The following is a 23464-nucleotide window of genomic DNA, read 5'->3' as shown; positions in this document are numbered from 1 at the left end:
ACGTGTTCAATTTATGATTTTTCTCATTAGATAAACTTCAGAGTATAGAGACCACCTCCCTCTTGTTCACTACTGTATTACTAGCTGTTAGCAAGATGCAATGAAAATCTGTTGATTGATTGGCTTATTGATTGATCACTGGGGAATATAATAAGTACCTCCACCTTTGAAGCAGTCTTAACTGGAGAGGAAAGTAAGTCTATCTTTTGTTATGTAAATACAACAGCAAGCAAAGTAAGCATGATGGGCCAGAATCAATTCTTGGGTAATGAGGAACAGACTCTATTCAGTGGAAATGGTTTACATTACTCCAAAAGCAGAATTTTGCGTTTAGTGTAAGATATAGTGGTAAAACATTGAGCTTTTGCTTTCTACCGATAGTGTAAACATTACTCCAAGATGTAGTCTCTGGAAATAATTTAGTTAACTCCTATTTTTATATGCGTGTTCTGTTCTGGAGACTTGTTGCAAAAATTGATGGAAAGTTATTTTCTTTAAGTGACAGTTTGTTTACATAAATTCCTTGAAATCTTGATGGTTATTGAAAAGACCAAAATAAATGTTGCCTGAAACTGCCTGTTTTAGAGCTACTCCACACCTTCCAAAGTAGTACCATACTTTGTTAGTAAATCACCTAAAATCCATAAAGGTCATGGAGACTGTTCCCTTTGTAAAATGAAATATGTATGTTCCAATCCCAAAAACATATTGTGAATCATTTTGGTGTTTTAAGTTGAGGGTACATAGTAAATTATTCCAAAATTATGGAGGCCAAATGTCACTCCCTCCAAAAGTTTGTGTAATATCTATTTATCTGTGGGCAGATGACTGCTCTGTATAATCAGAGGCAGACTTTGTCAAGTTAAGTCTAAGTAAACACAGCTGAACATAAGCAAGTTGGACTACAAGGCTTTTTTGAGCTTTGCCAATAGCATATGACCTTGGAGAATGCTGATTTTTTACTACTCTGCTTTCAATGGAAAAAAAGAATTCTTTTTGTTTCAAATTAACAAGTGATGATTAGAAGCTTGTTATGTTCTAATTTCTAGATGCAAGACAAATGAACATCATGCATGCACCCAACAAAAGGCCATCTTCCTGAGGGGGGCTTTTTCATGTTAGGGAGGTGAATGTGAACTGGGAGGCCAGGGTGGAAGCCAAATGGAGTTTTTTTTTCCCTAAAAGAAAACCTTTCTTTTGTGGACTTTTTTTTTTTTTTTTTTTGTCTTTGTACCATTTCAGCAGATTAAAACTATAGTTCCAAATATTGATTTGCAATATAGTTGCAAATATTGATTTAACCATTCTTTTTTTTTTTTTTGAGTTGGAGTCTCACTCTGTCGCCCAGATTAGAGTGCAGTGACCGCTTCCGGCCACCGCAGCCTCGACCTGCTGGGCTCTGATGATCCTTCCGCCTCAGCCTTCCAAGTGGCTGGAACTACAGGCGCGTGCTACCACGCCCGGCTAATTTTTTGATTTATTGTAGAGATGAGGTCTCGCCAAGTTGCCCAGGCAGGTCTCGAACCCGCGGGCTCAGGCAATCCACTCACCTCAGCCTCCCAAGCGCAGGATTATAGGCTGACCCACCGAGCCCTGTTTGATTTATCCATTCTTTAAGAAGCATCTGTCCTCAATAAAAAAGGAGCTTTGTGTTGTCATTAACTTTTGGTTTTCAGTATTAATTCTCATTACCTGCTTTATGCTTTCCACAAGTCTCTTTCTTCTTCTCCTTTTCTTTTTAAAGTACATGTTTCTTTTCCATCGCCTAATACTTTCTTCTTTTAGTCTAGTATGGAGTCCAGTATTAAATTTTTTAAGGGCACTTTGTGGCTAAAATAAAATTCCTATTAAATATTTCATGTCAAAAGGTGGGACCTTAAGTGAGGACTTTGGTAAAGATAGATTCGTAGAGGTCCGCCTCGAAGCTTCCAGCTTTTTGGTATTCTCTGGCTGGCATCAACCCGATGGAGGCTCTGCTCTTTCTGTTTCTTCACTTAAGGAAACTGTTTCTCTCCTCTTCACCCTTTAGGTATACGTTTCCTTCAGACAGCAAATACAGTATGTATTAAGGGTATATGCCTACTAAAGATTTTTAAATAATTCATCTTTCACAACTTTGGTATTTTACACTGGTTTCTTTTTTAAAATCACACGTTGAATAATATTAGCTGTGCATATGGGAAAATAATTGGATCTGTGTGCTAAGACGTTATTCTGTAGTTAGAGTCATATAAAACTCTTATTTGTTTGTTTATTTATATACCTCTCTTTTTCTGTATGCTGCTGAATTTCCACCTTAAGAGAAATGCTTTGAGAATAAAATACCAAAATACCTGAATTTCCAAGTATGTTAAGCAATCCGGCATTGCAGTTTCCCCTTTCTCTGCAAAAAGCTGCCTCAGACACCTCTGAGTGCATCACCATCCACCCCATATCCCAAGTGCTGAAACCAACCTATTATGTCCTGCTTTCTTCAAAGTGAAACGTGCCCTCTTCTTTGCTAAGTTAGAAAAGGCCATGGCCAACCATGTGAGATATAGTGATAAACATTGAGTTTTGCTCTCTACCGATAGTGTAAGCATTACTCCAAAATGTAGTCTCTGGAAATAATTTAGTTAACTCTTATTTTTATATGCATGTTCTGTTCTGAGACCTGCTGCAAGATTGATGGGAAATTGTTTTCTTTAAGTGGCAGTTCTTTAAGTGACAGTCACCCACGGCAGAAATATGAGAAACACTTTGGACTTGAGATGAGTTTGTCCTTCATTCACATCTCTCAGATCTTGCCTTCCATCCCCAGTGCTAATTCCTGAATCCGGGGCTCCTCACTTCTCCCCTGAGTTCCTGCCATGATCCCGCCTGGCTCCTTCAATTACGTCTTCCACTAGGGCAAGAGGATTCTTCCCAACATCCTCATCTGATCCAATCCTATCTTTGGTAAATACCTTTTTGTGACTCCCCATGCCTTTCGGGATGGCCTTCATATTGCTCATCTTGGCACATAAGCCGAAAGACCCTCAGTACCCAATCTGCACTGAGCCCTCGTGGTCATCTTCTGGCCGCCCCTTCACCTGCACCATTCATTTCAGTTTACACAGAAACCTGAGCAGAGCTTCCCAAGGCAAGGCAGCATTATACACACACAGCTTTTCCCTTTCCTGGGCTGCTCCTCTTCATCTCTTCCCCACCAGGAGTTCCTGCTCACTTTCACCTCAGCCTGTACCCTTCCTTTCCATGTCTTGGCACTCAGGGTGCCCTTCCTTTCCATGTCTTGGCACTCAGATGGTGATATACCTTTGGTTGGGCACCCTGGCCTGAATGCAGGGCCTCCCCTGCTGCCCACCTATTAGCCTTCTCAGAGCGACTTTCAGGACCACTGCCTCCTTCCCCTGCTTCCTCCTCCCCCATCTCACCACACCTACTGCAGTGAGCTATGGCTATTCCTTCACCCTGATGTGTGTCTTTGTGATGCGAGTCATTTGTAATTTGTATTTCTAGGACCTGTCTCAGTGCCTGAGGTACAGCATGCATTCAGTGAATGCTTGCTGCATGAGCCAGTGAACCTGTGAGTAGAGAAATGACGAAGCATGGAGAAAGGCAAATTCTGTTGTACTAGAAATGAGGTCTGGCTTCCAGGACTAGCCTTGTCTTTTACTAACAATTTGGCTTTGAACCTGTCAGTTGGCTTTTCTGAGTCTTGATTCCCACATTATAAAATGAGGAGTTTTGAGAATGATATAAGTGTGCACAGAAAAGAAATGAGATACTCTGCAGGTTTATGACTTGCAGAATGCTCTGTGAATACTGTTATTATCACTGTGGGTTGTATTAAGGTGGCCTTACCTTTATACCAAATAGGGGAAAGGGGAGGCAAAATTCTCTGTGCAAAGTAGAGTTTTCCATATGACACTCACACAAAGGTAATTTGTTTTTCACTTGGATAGTCCAGATGCATTGCAATGTGGTTGCCCATTCTGCACCCAATGCACCAGGAATTCAAAGATGGCAACAATAAATTCCAAGAGAAATCAAGTATTCCTCCCATTCAGCAAGGCAATAGAAAGAACTTGGTGATTTTCAGATTTTTTATAAAATTTCAGGAGTATTTGAAATAATCTACACATTCTTGCATGAGTTAGTGTGAGAATCTGAGGATACCAAGTATACTGGTTTAGTATGAAGCAGTGACACACAATTTAAGTGTTTTAGGTAATATATGTTTTAAGTAGTTATTTTGTCCCTTGTGAAAAGGATAGGTATACCTGTTAGTTAGGTTTACATAGAAAATTCTTACTAACACATTAAAGAAGTACTTTTTAAAAATTGGGAATTTCCAAAGTTGTTCCACAGATCCAAATGCCATACTGTATCTTGAGTAGGAGCCTTTACATTTACAACTTTCTCCAAGAAATTCAGAGGAAAACACTCTTAACAGGCTGACATGACTTAGCAGGTAGCTTACATAACTTGTCATGCCAGTAGCTGTTATGGGCACCCAGCCCTAAAAGGAAACAGTAGGAAACTGGCTGCTAACATATCCAGGAGCATACCTGGTGTGTTCATTCTTACTCCCTTAGAAGATTCCATCCTAATGTTTTGCATATTATGGCTATCAACCAACTAGAGTGACCTCCTCCAAGCTTCTCCAAGGAGGCACCAAAACCGAAGCCTCTGTAGCATGCAGTCTCGCTCTTCTGAGAATCTTTTACCCTTGAGCGTCATAGACATAACATGGCTGCCCTTGACCCAACTTAGACAACTCAAATACAAAAACTATTTTGAATTACTGTGCTACTTGTTTTCTGTTCCATTTCAAGGTAAGTCTTCAACATTCACCCAAAGTTTGCTGAACTTTTGAAACGGTATTTGCAGTGATGTAATAATTCTTGCTGCTGCTTATTGAACGTTACTGAATGCCTGGTGCCTAACAATGACTGTTTCTGATTTTCACAATAGTCCTAATTATTTGCTATCTTATATCTGTTCTACAGATGATTTTAAAAAGATGAGATTCAGAGAGATTAAGTAACTTTCCCCAAACCACATTCAAATAAACAGCAGAATCGGGATTCAGACTCCAATGTCTCTGGTCCTGAATCTGTTCCCTTTCTGATATACCTTACAGTTAGAGGAATAAAGTGTGCTGAGCAATGCCACCCTTCACAGTTTGCACTGATTAGCAATCAACAGGTTCGTTCAGTTCAAGATAAACCAAAAAAAGGTATGAATCCGTTAGAAAGTGTTTTAGGAATTTGAATAACTAACTGGTTATCTTCTTTCTCTGCTGCTAAAATTACTATGGGATTCCCATTTAAATATTTCTCCCATTAATTGCAAACTCTGACTCCCAGTTCCAAAGTAACCTTCTGTTGGATGGTTCCAACACTTGTCTCACACAACTCTCATTACTTTTTATTTTCTTCTTCAGTATAAGATTATTAACTTTTTCTAATTCTGGCCCACTTTCTGCTTTTCCTATTCCTGCCAATTATTTTTATTTTTACTATGATAGTCATGTGAATAATGATTAAATGCATTTTCACCATTAGTGTTCTTCCTCATCCCTCATCTTTTCTGTCTTTATCCTTCTCCTGTGAGCTCCTGTAAGTCAACACAAATACAGACACCTTGCTCCTTTCACTTTGAAAGTTTTTTTGTGTGGGCATCTTCCTGTCCAAGTAAGAGTCCATATATTATTTTTCCTTTAAAAATTCTATTTTATAAGATTATCTTTTTGTTGTTGTTGTTGTTAGACAAGGTCTCACTCTGTCACCAGGCTAGAGTGCAGCAGCACTATCATAGCTCACTGTAACCTTGACCTCCTGGGCTCAAGCAATCCTCCCACCTCAGCCTCCTTAGTAGCTGGGACTATAGGTGCATACTACCACTTCTGGTTAATTAAAAAAAAAATTTGTGTGTGTAGACAGGCTAGCTCTTGCTGAGTTGCCCAGGTTGGGCTCAAACTCCTAGTCTCAAGTGATCTTCCCCCACCTCGGACTCCCAAAGCTTTGGAATTACAGGTGTGAGTCTTTGTGCCCAGCCCTGGGATGATTTTTATAAACTTCCTAAAGTAAGTTGAACATCAGCTGGATAATTAGAGTTTGGAGAAAAAAAGAGTTGTTTTTTTTCTTCTGAAAAACCTTATTGACCATCTCTCCTTTTCTACCTTCTTTTCTTGCCTTATGCTGAGTGCTGCATTGCCCAGAGGCCTGAAACAATGCCCCGCCTCTTTGTGTGTGATTTGTGACCTCTTGTGTTCGGCTCCATGGGTGGCCTGGAAAGAAGTGTTTCTCCGTCTGTGTTCAGTAGATGCCTTCCACTCCTTTGAGCTTGGACCCATGTGTAAACCGCATGTAGTACAAAGAGTGACACGTTCCTGCTGGGCATTAACCGGGGTTTGTCTAACTGGATAGATGTAGAAAATAATAAAGGATGTCATGACAGTGTGCTGGGAGACTCAGGGGTCCTCACAGCTTCTGGTTTTTTGTGAAATGGTTCTGCCCTTGAATCCAAGTCTGGCCTATACCAGGCTCTCTTGCTTCCCCCTTCTGAGTGGGGGTGAAGTGACTAGAACTGCCACATCCTAGTAGGGAGTGGGAGAAGGCCACATGTCTGCAAGCGTTTGGGCATCTTGCAAGGAATGTATGATTTTCCTGGCTGTTATTCTTACTATTTTTTAACAGGGCAGTTTGTGCCTCTATGACACAAAAATATGTAGTCTGTCTACTTCTGTGTATAAAAGCCAGGCTTTTTTGTGTGATACTTTGATTCAAGGCAGGATGTTTCTCATTGCTCATCACTATTTAGTTCTGGATGTCTGGAGAGAATTCAGAATTGAGAGATTTAATTTTTAAAGCACTTTGGAGTGTGTGTAGTATATTCCATCAGCAAACCCCAAAAGTATAGATAAATGGATCTGGCTTTTCCTGGAAATATAATTTTTGCTTTCTTTTCTTTATACAACTTTCTGCCTTTCTCCCTCTCTCTTTCTCTCCCTTTCTTTTCTTTTTAATTGGTAAGAGTATATTATCAGTGATTGGTAAACTATTACATTTGTTTCTAAAGTCAGCAAAATAGTAGATAAGGATAGTAGCAGAAGATTGTTTTTAATCCCCCCCAAAATATTAGGCTCTATATTAGGCTCTTTTTTCTTCTCTAAATCAAGAACTCTTAATGGTTAAAACAAATGTTTTATTTTTTTATTTTGGGGTCTCTCATTTATTTCTAACAACATGTAATAACTATAACACAATGTCTATAGCAGGTGGTTGGCATTTGAGTATATTTAAGTCATTGGAACATACCATTCCTTTGAATTTACATTTCCATGAAATGGCTTTGCAATAACTGTTCTGTGTATTATACTCGTTCTCCTCCTTTCCTGGTAGTCAGTGTGTTCTGGTTTTGAGTTTTTTTTTTTAAATCTAAGATCATAAATATGCTCACTTTCCCTCTCTTTCTTTATAATTTCATTGATTGAAATTAGTTTCATTCAAACTATATTTTGAATGTCTTGTAATGCCCACAGACACACCACTCCTGAATACTGCATTTCTCAAGTCTGTAGCATGGAACCTTATTGCTTTAGACTTGCTACATCTAATTCTTGGTAGGGCATTGGGAGAGGTGGTCCCAACACAGGGTGAGCCCAGAGGCTCACCTTTAAGCAGACACCTAGTCAAGAGTCATTCTCAGATCTCAGCCTCTGTCCCTGGACCTTTAGGTGGCTTTGAGATGGTCACCATTAGATATTGGACCCTCTTCAGCCCTTTGGACCCAGGTGCTATGACATTCTGCTGTTGTTCAAAAGCAAAGCCGTTAGCAGTCTTAGAAGGGATCCTCTTGATCTCCTTCACAATGAAATCCAACATCCTCACCCCTGAGCTCTGCTTCTGTGACTTTGGTCTTGGAGGTTGCCAAGTTGTTGATGAGGTGGTCCTCTACCCCTAATTCTTGTTCCTCTTTAGGGTCCACATAGCTCCAGCCACCTCTCAGGGGAGCCCTAGCATATCAGATTAAAAATAACCAAATACTCTTGTTTGTAAAATCCCATCATTCTGTCAGTGTATAATAAAACAATGTTCTGTTCTTTTTGAGGCAGGTCTGAATAAAATATTCTACTAAGGACACCAGAAACCAAGTTTACTTTAGTTTATAAAAGCTTATTATTCTACTCTAGAAAGAAATTCTATGTTAGGTTGAATAATTAGTTTTTGATGACCCCATGGGGATTGCTATTTGTCACCTTATTTTCCCAAAGGAATGGTTTTTTAAAAAAATAAAAGACTTACAAAAATAAAAGTTCCCACCAGCACAGCAATTTTGAGCCAGACCAACATGTTTATTTTCAAAACAGAAAGCACAGATCTTATAACAGTATATTACTACCATGGCTATTCCAATTAGAAGAAGGAGAGTGATTTGAATAGTCTGAAGTATTCTGTAATATATTATAGTGAAAATCTTGGATTCCTTTATTCTCAAGTTTGTATTAATAATGACTCTCCCTGAATTATATTCATACTATAGTAAAAATTATAATAACTGGGGAAAAGTAATGTAACTTTAAACAACAACAACAAAAAAAAACATTTTTAGTGGTATCATATCTAGGTTTAAGCAACACTAGAACAAAAAAAAGAGTATTTTTGAAGCTGAAGTCACCCATTCCTGGGCAGTATATTCTTATAAAAATGTTATATCTGCTATTCACACTAAGGTAGTTCATTAGATGTGGCCCTGAGACCACTATTTGACCCTTGTTGGAATACCAGGACTCCAGTAATGAATTTTTTTTATATATCAACAAAATGCTACCTTGTGCTGTTGTAGCTGAGTGCACAACCAGGAATTTCAGCATGACCTACTTCTAATGCCCACAGCAGGTGTTCTCAAAGGACAGCCCTTCACCTTCAACAGCAGAATAAATACCTGAGCTCCTGGGCCACTTCTGTGACCTCCGTCATCAGTCTCAGAGATGGGACTCACGGACTTACCCTCTTGAGAAGTTCCCTGCAGTAAACTTTATTCTGTTCTCTAGAGCTTCCTCAGAAAATAGGTTAGAGGCCTAAGGTATGAGGAGAAACCCAGTAGATACTTAGTACCTCTGTAGAGTATTGACTGGCCCTCTTAATTTACAGCGCAGCTTCTTCATGTAAGGAATCATAGTGTCATAGCCCTTGTTGTGTGCCAGAGCATTCCATGTATTACCTTATTTCATCCTCACAGCAGTCCTAGGAGTAGGTGTTATGATTATCCCCATTTTACAGGTGAAAAAAAACTTAAAAGAGTGTGCATGAGTAGCTTGCCCAGGGCCACATACTTGGTGAGTCCACTATTTCCCTATGGTCCTAGGACAAATCCAGTGCTTTAAACAAATTATTGTACAAGCAGATAGTTTTTGATGTTTAATATTTTTTAATCCCCACCCCAAAAGAGCAACTTTTTAGTCTTAAGCAACATATCTCCTACTTTTTTCTAGACATCTCTTGTATTCCAAATTAGGTGGTAATAGTGCAATAGGATCTGTATGACCTTGGAATTAATAGGTGTATATGTAATATATGAATAGGAAAGGAACAAATCAAATGCTGCCAATTCACCCGTTATCCCAAGATCTGGCTTCCTTTAGCCAGAACCTATTCTCCACGGTGGGAAATCGGCTCCTAGGAGCACGGGGGTGGTTCTAATTTAAGTGGGGGTGACTTGTCTCTTCTTTTTTTTTGTAGGCTCAATTTCTTCTTGGTTTAGGATGTACATCCCTGGGCAAAATTTAGAGTGAATTCCTCTGGCAAGATTTAAAGTGAAGAGGAGTTCATTGGTCAAATGGGCCACGGGAGGACCTCTCCACCAGTACTCTCAGACTGGTGGCTGCAGCTGCCTTCCCATGTGCAAGGCATTCTACCCCACCTGGGTGCATAGATTTTTTTGAGTCAGAGTCTCACTTCGTTGCCCAGGTTGGAGTGCAGTGGCATGCTCATGGCCACCCCAGCTTGACCTGTTGGTCTCAGGCCATCCTTCAGCCTCAACCTTCCAAGTAGCTGAAACTACAGGCATGTGCTACCACGTCTGGCTAAATTTTTTGATATATTGTAGAGGTGAGGTCTCACCAAGTTGTCCAGCCTGTTCTGGAACCCCTGGGCTCAGGCAATCCCCTTGCCTCAGCCTCCCAAAGTGCTGGGATTTCAGGCTTGCGTCACCGCGCCCAGTCACATAGTTGCTTTTTAACTTCTCCTTCCTGTCCTTCAATACCATCAGCAAAAATACTCCCAATTTTTCATTTCAAAGTATACCCCCACTTCAGTTTAGGCTTTAAATACCATTTCTGAATTAAAAACAGAAAAGTTGCAGAACCTTTAAATGTAGGAATGTGTGAACATAGAATACTGACATGCCAAGTACAGTTTTAAGGTTTAAGTTTATTAAGAACATTGAAGTGTATTTGAAATGTAGAAGAAAAACTGGTAATAGTGTTCATCTTATGTTTAAAATATTTTTTTCTTACTAATAAATATAGCAGACGAACTGTGAGCAGAGAAACTGTCATTTGCTGCTCTTCTGAAAGAGCCAAGAAGTTTGTGAACGTCACCTCTTTTATTGTGTCACTTCTGGTGTTAATGCAGTCAGACAGGTTTAGCATCGAGCTCTCCTCTTCTGAAGTGTCGTTTCTGGGGCTGGTAATTTGAGGAATTTGAAAAGCATGGCAATAATGTGAGCCAATTCAAAGATACACTGCAGTTCATATATCAAAGGAAAATACTTTTTTGATGGTTTTTCAGAGATACTGAAGAGTTGAAAATACTTGAATGGAGCCAGACTTTTCAGCCAACTTCTAGATTATTATAAATGCACACTTTTTCCATTGAAAAGAACTTTTTGCTGAAAAAAGCTCTGTTAGTTTGTTGTAGCCTCGTGCATTCAGCTGTATATTTATTAAACAAGTCAACCCTTTTTAAGACTGCAGCGTGACAGCTATTAGATCTTGGGAGAAATAGCCCCTGTGCTATAAAACTCAGTGAATGAATATCAGTACTAGGATGTGTGGGAGGCAGAGTTAAGGTCTAGCTAAGAATCAGGGTAAATGCATCCAGGTTTCGGAACTAGTAGCCTGACTCGCATTAAAAATGAGTGCTTTTATAAACAATTAATACTCCTTGCAACACACAGGCACATACAGAAGTTATTCATGCTTAGTTAGGAAGTCATTTTCTGAGACTTTGGCTGGAAATCTAGCTTTCACGGAGGAAACATTTTGGGTAACATCTTCAGTATTCCCCTTGAGAAATGAAGTAACGGAATCCACTAGACACTTAACGCTAGTAGATGTTCTTTGATGCGGCTCCAGTGCTCTTTGTCTTGGCATGTTGTGATGCTCTGGCACAGAGGAACATCAGAAAGTCCACTGTGTCTTTGAAGATGATAGATTCTGCACACTTAATCCATTAATCTGAGCTGATGGGCTTCTGCCCAGAGTTAAAATATTTTGTCCTCACATAATGGTTTTCATATTCAATCATTGAATAATACTAATTCTTCTGGTGACTGCATTTGATTCCATATTCTAAATGTAGAAGAATAACATGAGAAAGGAGATTCATTTTTTGTTGTTGTTTAAACAAGGACTTCTGTCATGCTTGGTGTATGTGCTCAAGTTCTCCTCTAAGCATTTTACAAAACAGCAAGTTATGTGGTCCATGTAAATATCCTGGGACACTGGTACTGTTAGTCCCAATTTATAGATGAGAAAGGTGACACACAAAGAAGTCAAGCAGCTGGCCAGCAAGGCATGCAGATACTAGGTGGGGAAAGTAGAGGACATTGGGGGTTTGGAGGACTCATGGTGTCAGGTCCAGAGTTCAGGCTCCAACCATGGTGCTGTGCTGCCTTGACTGCTCACTCCAGACCACCCTCGTAGTTCATCCAAGGAGCCAAGAATAGAAACGAGAGTACTTAGCATTTCCAGGCCCCCTTTTTGATCACCCACTAACACTTGTCTCCCCATAGACTGTACTCTTATCTTCAAAGTGAAGTTTCAGGCTGAAAGCTGTAGACTTGGGGAAGGTGGAATCATTGAGATCACAGAGGCGCAACTTTGGAAGATGAAACTCTGCAGAATAATTTAGTGTCAGGAATATTTAATATACTTAGTGAAAAAGATTGAACGTGAGCTAAAACATCACTGGGTGGTGTTGTATTTATTCCATAAAGCTACTTTTAAGTCACAAATCTCTCTTCCTGCACCTATGGTCCACCAGCCCAAACTAATGGGGCCAGAAGAGCTGTGCCTTCTATCATCAGAACAGGGAAGGGACGAGGAGCCACCAGCCAGGGCTACAGCTCCCTAGCACAGGGAGCCAAGCAGTACTCATCAGGTCTACCCACAAACATGGGTACTCCTGGAGCAAGAAAGATGTTCTCTTCTTGTTAATGGAATTCTAGCCTATTGTGACCAGAGAGCTCTTCACTATTCATCCAAAATAGAAGGGTGTGGATTCTAACTTTTATTCTCTGGAGAAGCTGGGAGTGGGAGGGCTATGCATTGACAGAAAGGCCATTGAAGGTGGGGATCCTGCAGACCCAGGGTATCTGGGCATCAAGCCATTGTGAGGGGGTAGCTCACAAAAGAGGCAGCAGGAAGGAAGGACTCTTTGACTGAATGGTGGGAGTCATGGCTGGAGTGAACATTGGCTTGATTTTTGGAAAATAGGGTTTTACCCCCTTAAACTCTTAGGTAATGTTGGAAGCCACTCATTTTCTAAGCCCGTTGCATAAATAATTTGGCTAGTCAGAGGTCCTAGATCCATCCATTCAGATGAGGAAAGCTTTGTTTTATAGTTCTCACTATTAGAACGCATCCAGATCATTGCCATCTCTGGACTCACAAAATTCAGGCTTCTAATAACTCTTCTAGCAGTAGGCTTGATCTTCATCAAGCTTGAATTGCAGTCTCTTCCTGTCCTAGCAAAGTTTTAAAGTAAAACTCATTTTGGATCAGTGGAACTGGTAGAAGCAGTGCAGTCCTCAACTGGAAAGTGTTACAGGTAGTTGTTTTTCCTTCCTTTGTGGGCAGATAGCTCCAGAAGGGGGTATGTTTACTCATTCAAAAGCTCCAACCGTCCCAAAGAGAGGAACAACCACAAAAATTTCCTCTGAAAATGACGCAGCAGCAGCTATCAAGGGATAGAGTTAATAGTAATCCACACTGGGCTATCAAAGAGTGATTATAGACATCATTCTACTTGGAAAAGTGTGAGGAAGAGATCAAGAGTGCTTATTTACACTCCCTGTTCTGCAGGGTAGACAGATTTCTTGATATTCCAGATTAAATCATGAGGAAAATAAAAGAATCTTTTGGGGGGGTCTTTTAGTGGTCTGAAATTCTAGCAACAAGTACAGAAAAAGGTTGTATCCGTTTTTAAAGCCTCCTGCCTGCCACAGACTTTGTAGACGATGCATGAAGCTTTGAGTGGTCTGTGTAGATGGCTTCATCAATAACCACATCATTAACCATGTGGGTAGTGCACACAGTGGCAGAAGTGTGGCCTTTGGTGCCAGCTGATCTGGAGATGAGTCCTGCAGCCACATTTTCTTTTTTTTTTTTTTTCTTTTTTTGAGTTGGGGTCTCACTCTGTCGCCCAGACAGGAGTGCAGTAGCCACTCCCGGCCACCGCAGCCTCAGCCTGCTGGGCTCCAGCGATCCTTCCGCCTCAGCCTTACAAGTAGCTGGAACTACAGGCGTGCGCTACCACACCCGGCTAATTTTTTGATTTATTGTAGAGTTGAGGTCTCGCTGCCCAGGCGGGTCTCAAACCCATGGGCTCAGGCAATCCACTTACCTCAGCCTCCCAAAGGCACGGGATTACAGGCTGAGCCACCGAGCCCGGCTCAACCACATTTTCTAACAGCATCCTTTGCAAGTCCCCGGGCCCCCTAAACTACAGTGTCATCTATGAATAAGGGCGGTGGTGCTATCACACAGGGTCACCATGTATAGAGTGCCTGGCATAGTCCCTGGCACAAGAGTAAGCACTCAATAATTGTTAGTAACTTTAATATTTTAAAGATAACTCCTTCTTGTAACATTTGTGTTTTTCAGTATTCAGGTTTAAATTGGGTGGGGCTGGACTTTGGATTCTTTCCAGCTATTCTTATTTCACAGGCAAAACCCACCACCATACTGAGAAAGGCCAAGTGGTCCATTATTATCCAATTTATTCTGAAAGGGTAAGGCATAATGGAGGTTCAGTGGGAAAAGCAGGTATGACACATGTCCAGGATGCCTCATTTTAAAAAATGTGTCTAATACTTGTTACTTGTTTGGAAGTCCATGTATCCAACAATGACACTATCCCTAATTGCCCCTTATTTTTAATTGCACACCTTTCCCCAGATTTTCTCTAGGGAAGCCATATTAAGCCATATTACTTTCTTACTAAAGAAAAACAAGTGCTATTTGGAAAGGAAAGAAATACCTAGTCACGATGGAACCGATGTGTAGGTGTGCAGGCAGCCTGGCCAGGGTCTCTTGGAGTAGAGAGGCAGAGATGGAGACTAGAAGTGGGAGCAGCAAGTCCTGGGCCACTTGATACCTTGGTAAGGTGCTACAGACTTGGCACAGCCGATATTTCAGAGCCTTCAGCGAGGTTTTACGTCTGCCCTGTTCACCAGAGTCTTGTTCTTTTTCTCAATTGTCCCAGATACGTAAATATCTCCAAAAACTGATCTGGGGCTCCTGGGGCTCTCTGGACCTCTGACATGGTAACACACTAAACTCTAGCTCTGCACACCTGCTAATCAAAGCAGTGGCCCCCAAACTGACCGAGTGTGCAGAAGTGTGGTTTTCAAGCATCTGAAGCTCAGACTTGCTTGGGACCATTGTCACAGGCCTCCAGATGTTTAATATCTCTTGCAAGAGCCAAGTGATGAGCTGAAGACAGTCATATGCCACGTAGCAACAAGGACTTACACTGAGACATGCATCATTAGGCAATGTTGTCATTGTGTGATCATCACAGAGTGACTTACACAACCCTAGATGGTATACCTACCACACACCTAGGGTGTCTGGTGGATCCCATTTTTCCTAGGCCACAAACCTGGGCTGAATACTGTAGGCAGCTGTAACACAGTGGTGTTTGCCTATCTAAACATAGAAAAGGTACAGTAAAAATACAAGATTAACAATGATATACCTGTGTAGGTCACTGACCATGAATGGAGCTTGCACGGCTGGAATTGCTCTGGGTAAGTCAGTGAGTGGTGAGTGAATGTGAAGGCCTAGGATATATTATTGCACACTGCTGTAGACTTCGTAAACACTGTACACTTAGGCTACACTGAATTTATTTTAAAAATTTCTTTCTTCAACAATAAATTAACCTTAGCTTACTGTAACATTTTTGCATTATAAACTTTTAATGTTTTAAAACTTTTTGGCGCTGTTGTAATAACACTTAGCTTAAAGCACAAACACATTGGACAGCTGTACAAAAATATTTTCTTTATGTCCTTATTCTATAAGCTTTTTTCTATTAAAAAAAATTTTTTTTTTACTTTTAAATTTTTTGTGTTAAGAGTTAAGACACAAGCACACACATCAGCCTAGGCCTACACAGGGTCTTCCACCTCCACATCTTGACTGGAAGGTCTTCCTGAGCAATAACACTCACAGAGGTGCCATCTCCTGTGATGACAATGTCTTCTTTCCGGAATACCTCCTGAAGGACCTGACTAAAGCTGTTTAACAGCTAACCTTTTTTTGTAAGTAGAAGAAGTACACTCTAAAATAGGAATTAGAAATATAGCATAGTCAATGCTAGGTGATAGGAATTTTTCTGCTTCATTATGATCTTGTGGGAATATCATCATGTATGCGCTCTGTTATTGATCGAGCCATCGTTATATGGCACACAACCATGCCTTCTCTGATTGTTTTAGAATGATGACAAATCCTAGTGGTCTGCCTTTGTTTTCCCTCTTGGCAGAGCTATTTCAGTAATGATTTCTCACTTCCCCTTTGCTTCCCTTTCCACGATCCCTAAAGCTCCTTCTCTTCCACCGTCTTCATTTTAATTTAGGGAAACAGATACTATATGATTTTTAGATTATTTAATTAAAAACACTCATATTCTTATTTTTATTTACATTTCAGTGGTGGTGTCAGTAGTATATTGTGGAATGCTTAAAAAACATTCCCAACTTTAGGGCTTTTTAAATTAAATTTGAAAAACATATCAGAGAAGAATAAGATTTGGCCCCATTTTCGCCTCTTTTTATGACTACAGATGTTACTTCAGGAACATATAGCGGAATGAGTGTGCCTCTAAACCACATTTGTCAGCGTTGAAGGGACTCTTGGCCTGCACATCGCAGTGCTTCTGCCTCTCGAGTTGCAGCAGAACTGCGTTTTCTATATAATTGTTTCTCGGCCTAACTTTTAAGGAAACACATGTCCAAACTGAGGATAGCCCCACTTTAGGTTTCAACATGGTTTGGGTTTTACAGCATCCAAGATTTTCCTAGCTACGCATCTCATTTTTTTTCTTTTCTTTTTTGGTCCTAAAACATGCTCTTTTGGCTGGTTCAATACGTTGTTCCTGCCAACCAGTTGCTTTTATGGTAATTGACAGCATAGCTGATTTTTGGAACTTTAGAATCCAAAAAGGCATTTTAGCTCAGACTTTGAAGAGGTCAAGCCAAGCTACTTGCAAAGTAAGAGATGAAGCGGAGCCAAGTGGGGGCGGGGAGCAGACCCTAGTTGGTGGGTGTTAAGGACCTGCGGGAGCCTGCCCCGGGCTAGCTCATATTTGCCACTACCCTCTCTTCAGCAACATGCAGTGTCCTGCCTGCTCCTGTCAGATTGTTTCTGGTGCTGAGTGGGGGCCACCTTTCAGGGGTGAGCAGAAGTGTCATAAGCCTGTGACTACCAGTGATGGGTACGGCAGACCCACTGTCCTCAAATACTGACTGTGGACTGAAAAGACACAACACACAACACACTTGAACCACAGAAGAGCTAGAACATTTTTACTTCAAGGGAAAAGAGCATAAGAAAAAAAAAATTATAATATTTTACAATCATTTAATATAATGAGAAGATGGTACATTTTCTGAGTCCTTCTCAAATGATATCAGTTGTCTAAAATAGATGGGGCATTTCCCCAGATTTCATCGTAGCATAACGAATAGGAAAAAGCTTCCCCATACTCCCAGGTCTTTAGAGTCCTTGTTTTCTTACAAAATGTTTGGAAGCCAAAGGGCCCTGTTTGCTATCTTCCTTCTGCCCGTTCTTTTGGGAACTAGAACACACTACTCTGCAGGAGGTGCCTGTTGGATGCTAAGATCCAAGAGACACTGGGCAGCCCATCAACAGCAGCAGCAAGAAAAGCATGCCTTTCTAACATTAATTTATTTTTTGAACCCGAACTACCCTGGATACAGAGATCCCCCTAAAAGTGATGGTAGTCAACTTTTTCTTGTGGTTTCCACATTTGAGATTAAGCTTTGTTATGTTCTGTTTCAGCCTTGACTATTGTTGGAGAAGCATAATGTTACTATTCTTCATTACTTTTTAAGAAGACTTCTCTTTATTGCCAAGGAATCCAAGCAACACCTAATGACACTGAATATGCCCCCTATTTTAAAAATAAAATACAGAATTTAGTCTATTGAATAATGCATAATACATTGTTGAAATTTGTGAAGCTAATTAAGAATACCCAATGGGAATTAGAGTCTGTGTTTTTACACTTCAGAGGTGTTTTTATAGGCACCAAAGGGTAAAACACATATACCCTAAGAGTAAGCAGAATTTGTAATTTCACGGCTGGCTGCAGTAAACGTGTTTCTCAATGGAGTGCGTTCAAGGTGTCAGCCTCAGGGAGGGCCAGCCTAGGCCAGGCGCTCACAGGCCGTACAAGCTCACTCCTCACCTTGAATAGAAGCTCCTATGGACCTCAGCAGGGAACCACATGCCCTCCTTCCCCTGCAAGCTGCATGCATTGGTGGCATTTCTGGGATCCTGACCTGACCGTATTTGACAGCCACAGGCATTTTTGTCTGCATGGTCACTGCTCTCAGGGTGATGGTTCAGGTAGGAACTGGATTCCCAGCTCTGCGTATATGTGAGCCTGCTTGTTTGTGAGCCAGAGCCTCGGTTACATGGTTTTTCTAAATTATGTTTTGTTATTTCCTTAACGTTATTTAAGCTTCATGGAACTTATTCTGCTTTTGCCAAGTCTTTCCATTGAATAAATGTCTCCATAACCTATTGCTTCACTTTGGCAATAGCATTGTTGCAATTTGAGGGCAAAATTGAGCAAAGGCCTAACTCTCGTTTTTCCCTCTGTAAAATGTCCAATGTTGTTGGCTTTCCTTCTCCCAAACAAAGGCCTTGACTCGTTCTCTGTTCTGGTAGCATCTTGTCTCTGTCCTTACAGAATTAAGATTTACAGATAAGAGTACTAAACAAAGAATGACTTCACAGACACCACAGAGACATGCCATTCATATACAAAGTCACTAATATTAAATAAGTGAAGATGCAGAGTGCTCAGAGTAGGGCCTGGCACATAGTGAGTGATCTGAAAATAAGGATTATCAGAGCTGTAAATTTAAAAGGCTCATGCTTCTTCTTCATTCACGTGGGTAATTTTATCATTCTAAAGCCATCAAAAGCAGCAGCAGAGGTGTCACTAACTGTCCAGGTGGACCAAGTAAGGACCAGAAGATGCAGATGCTGGCAGTGCTGTAGAAGGTCACCACCAGCTGCTCACAGACCCAATCATTTTCCCGGAGGGATCCCTAAAACCTTATAAAATGTCACCTGAATATTCAGTGAAAGGAGACCAAAGGAACTAACATTAGTTGTTCTATTTTGGGCCAGACACACATTATCTCATTTATTCTTCACAACAGCCTAGTTGTCTGTTGATTATGTGCTTTTGTTTTGTTTGTTTGCCTTCTTTTGTTTACATTCCCTGGATCCCTAGGTGAAGGTCTGTGCAAAGAGCTCATGGTGACCCATTTTTGTCTCACAGTCTGCACTCTAAGGCCTTGCTCATGCTATGTTAGCAGGCTTCTCCAACTCTTTTTCTTCAGAGAGGATGTCAGAACTTTGCCACTTCAACTCCATGGTCATGTTACTATTTTCTGTCGACCATCTCTACCCTGGGAAGTTTTGCCCTGGTTGGCTATGTAATAATCATGTTGATGTTCCTTTCCCACCTCTTTTAGTTCTATGATTCTTTTAGTGGTGTTGGGAGTTCTCTTAGACCTCAGAACTGGAAATTAGGCTGCATTGTTTAACTAGTGCAGAACACTGCAAAAGAAAAAAAAAATCACCTTAAGAAATATTGGTTTGGAGAGGTAAGAGAAAGGGAAACAACTAAGAGCAGGAAAAGACAGTTTTGCAAAGGCCATAGAATTAGAAGACGGCCTCACACAAACATCGCATTTTCCATGTTTCCTGTGTGCAGTTTAGCGCCTCCTTTTTTTGCTCCTTTGTGCTGTTGACTGTGGATGGTGATGATGATTTTGATGGTGATAGTGATGGCAGCCGTGGCGGCTTAGCCACTAGCTACTTTCAGAGGCTGATCTGACGGAGAGTCTCAATCTCACGCCTTTGCCTATACCTCCTGTGCCTTGCTGGGAACCCCTCTTTACCCCTACACATCCTTCCCCCTAGCATATCCATTTTTGTGTTCCTCGTACCATATTCTTTTAGCCAAAGGAGCTACCAGAGAAATTTAATTGAGATCAAGAACCCGTTTTCCTCTTTCTTTATTATGTATGTGGTGTTGGGAGACGTTTGTGTTCTGAGTGAGAAAGCAAATCTAAACCAAAGTTGAGCAGGCAGAAGCAGAAGCCAGCAACCTAGCTGTCGCTTCCTGTAGTGGCAGAAGTTCTTCTGGAGAGTGAGGACTGGTGCCTGGTGCTTTCTCGTAAATTGTAAATATGCCAGGAAATCGTGTGCCGCTATCGGCTTGGGCCTGCTCCTCATTTTCTGACTGGCCAGTGGATACTATTGGCCAGTCTTGTGTCTGAAGTGAAGATTTGCGAACCATGACATCAGACTATTCAGCCAGAGGCACCCTCAAGTTCCTAGGAACCCCCTTATTTTATAGTTGAGGAAACAATCTCAGACAATGTGGGGCATTGTAATCTGTCCTGAGTTACACCACAGGTGAGTGGTGGTGAGACCAGCACCTGGCCAGCTCTGGCTTCACACTTGCCCTTGTGCTTTTTACCTTTCAATGCAGAGGCCTGATTTCTCAGGGTAAATTAACCTCAGATTTTTGTAAATCTATGAAAGCTATTTTTTATTCTTTATTACCTGCTCTCATCTTTTTCCTGCTCTTTTGCAGAGATTGTGTGTGTGTGTGTGTGTATGTGTGTGTGTGTGTGTGTGTGTGTGTGTGTGTGTCTTAATATAAATAGCTTTGTCTTGATGAACTAATTATCAACCATGTTTCCTGATGGACTTTTATTTCTGGTAATTAGTGATGAAACGCCTGAGATTGAAAAAAGAAAAAGAAAGAAAAATAATTGAGGTTTGCTTTTTTTTTCCCCACAGACACTCTGGAAAACGAATCCAGTAAGGGGGGCAGGTGAGCAAAATATTTCTATTTGCCATCTGTGCTTTTCAGCCATGGTGCTTTCAAGGCAAACTGTGTTGAATTTGATCATTCTGTTTCTATTTTGCCTAACTCTAGTGCAGTCAACAGAAAGGGGCCAAGCAAGGATGACACGTACTGGAAGGAGATCAATGCAGCTATGGCCTTAACAAATCTTGCACAGGGAAAGGACAAACTGCAGGGAACTACCAGCTGCATCATCCAGAAGTCATCCCACATAGCAGAAGTGAAGACTGTCAAAGTGCCATTGGTGCAGCCATTTTAAGAGCTTGTTGCTTTTCAGATTCATGGCCGTTCTTCTTCCCAGTGTTTCTCATAAGTCCTCATCTTAAGAGCCGAAGCAGGGGTGGAAATGACTCCCTCTCAAACCTCTTCCTATTTTTAATTAACCTAAATAGATCATTTAGTTGCTTCTATAAAAGACATAAATTATAAAAAAACTCACTTTAATCAAAAATATTAACTTATTTTATGTTACTCAAACTATGCATAAAATGTCAGCATTACCATTACAGTAAGTGCCTTGCTTCCCGAAAATGAGCTCCAACGTGGGCACAGTAGAACAGCTGTGCCTCAAAATGCCAGCGCCGTGTGCTTACTAGTTTGTGTGCATCACTCTGGGCATGCCAGCCATGCCAGGACTGAAACCAGAATCGCCAAGAGCCCTTGAAATATATTCAGTCATTCTTATGTTAAAACTTGGAAATCTCTTCAGTCCAAATGAAATGTCCCTTTAAAAATTTTCTACAGTATTGAAAATTGTTCAGTGTGCTTTTCAGAGTGACAGAATTTTATGCATGTGTCTTGCCTGCACATTTGATTTGTTACAGGCATCCAAAATGCAAGGTGCGGTGATCTACAGAGTGTGTACATTTAAGAAATGATTCCTTCAAACTCATTTAAAATTGCAACAAATACATTGTGATCAGGAAAACATTTTTCAAGCACCCCTGGAAAACCCCACAATGCCCTATAGAATTAATTCTGATTTTTTTTCCCTCAGGCTTTGCTGAAATTAAAAAAAAAAACAACTGTATTATATAACTCCAAAAATTTTCCTGTGTAAACCTAAACCTATAGTTTAGTTTTAAAACATAATCCTGTTTGCATTAGAGCTCAGTATTTTTTGTGATGGAATTTGTGTTCATATGGAATGACTAAAAACCTTTTATTTGGTTCATTTCAAATTATAATTGTTGACGGACAATTTGTATTGCAACGAGAACAAGACAATGAAAGAAATGTATCTCTGTGTGAATATATAGATACACACATAAAATTGATTTCCAAATGGACATCATAAAACATATGGAAAACAAAACATTGAACAGTCTGAATTTTGTCAAGTAGGACATTAAAGTAAAAATTAAGTGAAATCATGCATTAAAAGAAAACATTTTGTTTTTAAATTAGACTACAATGGAATAAGGATAATCAATATCAAGAAAGAAACATATCTTTTTCAATCAAACAATAATATTCTAATCAGCTTGGGAAGACTTGAAACTTGAATAAACAGTGGAAATGCCAAATATAACAGAGTGTGTGTGCTACAGAGAAGTAAAAAAAAATTTGACTCTTTTATGGTGGGATTTTTTTCTGGATGTATAATCTATTTTTTTTTTAACTGGAAAGCATTTTTGTGAGTGTGAATGAGGGCCAATAGTGCAGCCATGTGGTAACGCTTTTCTTTATTTTGCAAAATGCTTTTAAAACCAAAGGCTGCTCTAGTTGATAGACACTATCAGTCTTGATACAAATTGTAGGACACTTTTTAATGTAATATAGCATTTGGGGATTGGGTTTATTTAGTGTAATGAAGATAATTTGATATAAAAATATTTTGTGTATATATATATTTTAACTTTGTTTTCTAAATTGCTGTTTGCAGTAACAGTAAGCGCAAAGCAATATATATAAGTTATGACTGTATGATAAGATGAAGTATGAGTTCTTTTGGTTTACATCCTTAAGTAGTTAGAGATCCCTGATAAAAACCTTGGAATCTTTATAAGACAGTTTGCCAAAATGTGAGCATGTCAATGAAAACTAAAGACAAGTACTTCACTCTTTTTCATACTACTATAAGTTATTCTAGTATTAAATATGTTAATAAAAGTGTTTTTGTTCTGACATATTTCAGTTAGATGAATGAATGCTGGTTGTATTTTGTTTGAATTAGTCATGATTCCTTTTGCCATCTTTTAAAAAAAATCAGCTGATTTGTTCTGTGTTATAAACTATAGATGACAAGCCAATATAGGACAGCTAGTGATGTGACTTTTTTTTTTGTTAAGTACCAAAGCTTGGAAGGTTTTATAATTAACACATCAAGAAGATTTTATAATAAGCACATCCTTGGCAATATCTCTAGTTACAATTACTTTTAATTTATTTTTTCTTGTGCTGCTCTAACATTTTTCTGGATATTAAAATTCCTCTAATCCTTTAAAAGAATCTTGAACAGTGCTGAGCCAGCAGCTGAGAATCTAACTCGTAATTTATGTTGTAGAGAAATAGAATTACCTCTATTCTTTGTTTTGCCATATGTAATCATTTTAATAAAATTAATAACTGTCAGGAGTTCTTGACAGATTTAAAATAAAAGTTAATTTCTAGACCTCAATGATCATATGCATTTTGTTTTCCTTTGAGAGTTGGCCAGGTGGAGGAAGTGACAGAACAGAAGGATCCATTATATACCACAGTTCTCCTGAGTGTGGAAAGGGGTATGAGTACGAGAGCACTGCATTGGTATCAGGGTTGAATTTCATCACCTCAGACCACCAACCTACTGTGTAAGCACCGAGGAAATGAGTGTGTGATGCTGA

General features: G+C 40.0%; 1 protein-coding gene across 1 annotated transcript in view; it reads left to right on the top strand.

Moving 5' to 3' along the window:
* MKX (mohawk homeobox) overlaps positions 1–23257 on the top strand; it is a 61151-nt gene extending 37894 nt beyond the window's left edge. Inside the window, exons 5-6 of the mRNA XM_008069413.1 lie at positions 20573–20606; positions 20712–23257. Coding sequence (XP_008067604.1) covers positions 20573–20606; positions 20712–20898 — 221 coding nt within the window. The 3' untranslated portion in view covers positions 20899–23257. The remainder of the gene's footprint in view (positions 1–20572; positions 20607–20711) is intronic.
* The last annotated feature ends 207 nt before the right edge of the window (positions 23258–23464 follow it).

The sequence above is a fragment of the Carlito syrichta genome, unplaced genomic scaffold (assembly GCF_000164805.1).
Source record: "Carlito syrichta isolate Samal-C Ts95f unplaced genomic scaffold, Tarsius_syrichta-2.0.1 Scaffold312005, whole genome shotgun sequence".
Lineage (NCBI taxonomy): Eukaryota > Metazoa > Chordata > Mammalia > Primates > Tarsiidae > Carlito > Carlito syrichta.
The sequence above is the reverse complement of the archived record's forward strand: the minus strand, read 5'-3'. Positions and strand labels throughout refer to the sequence as shown.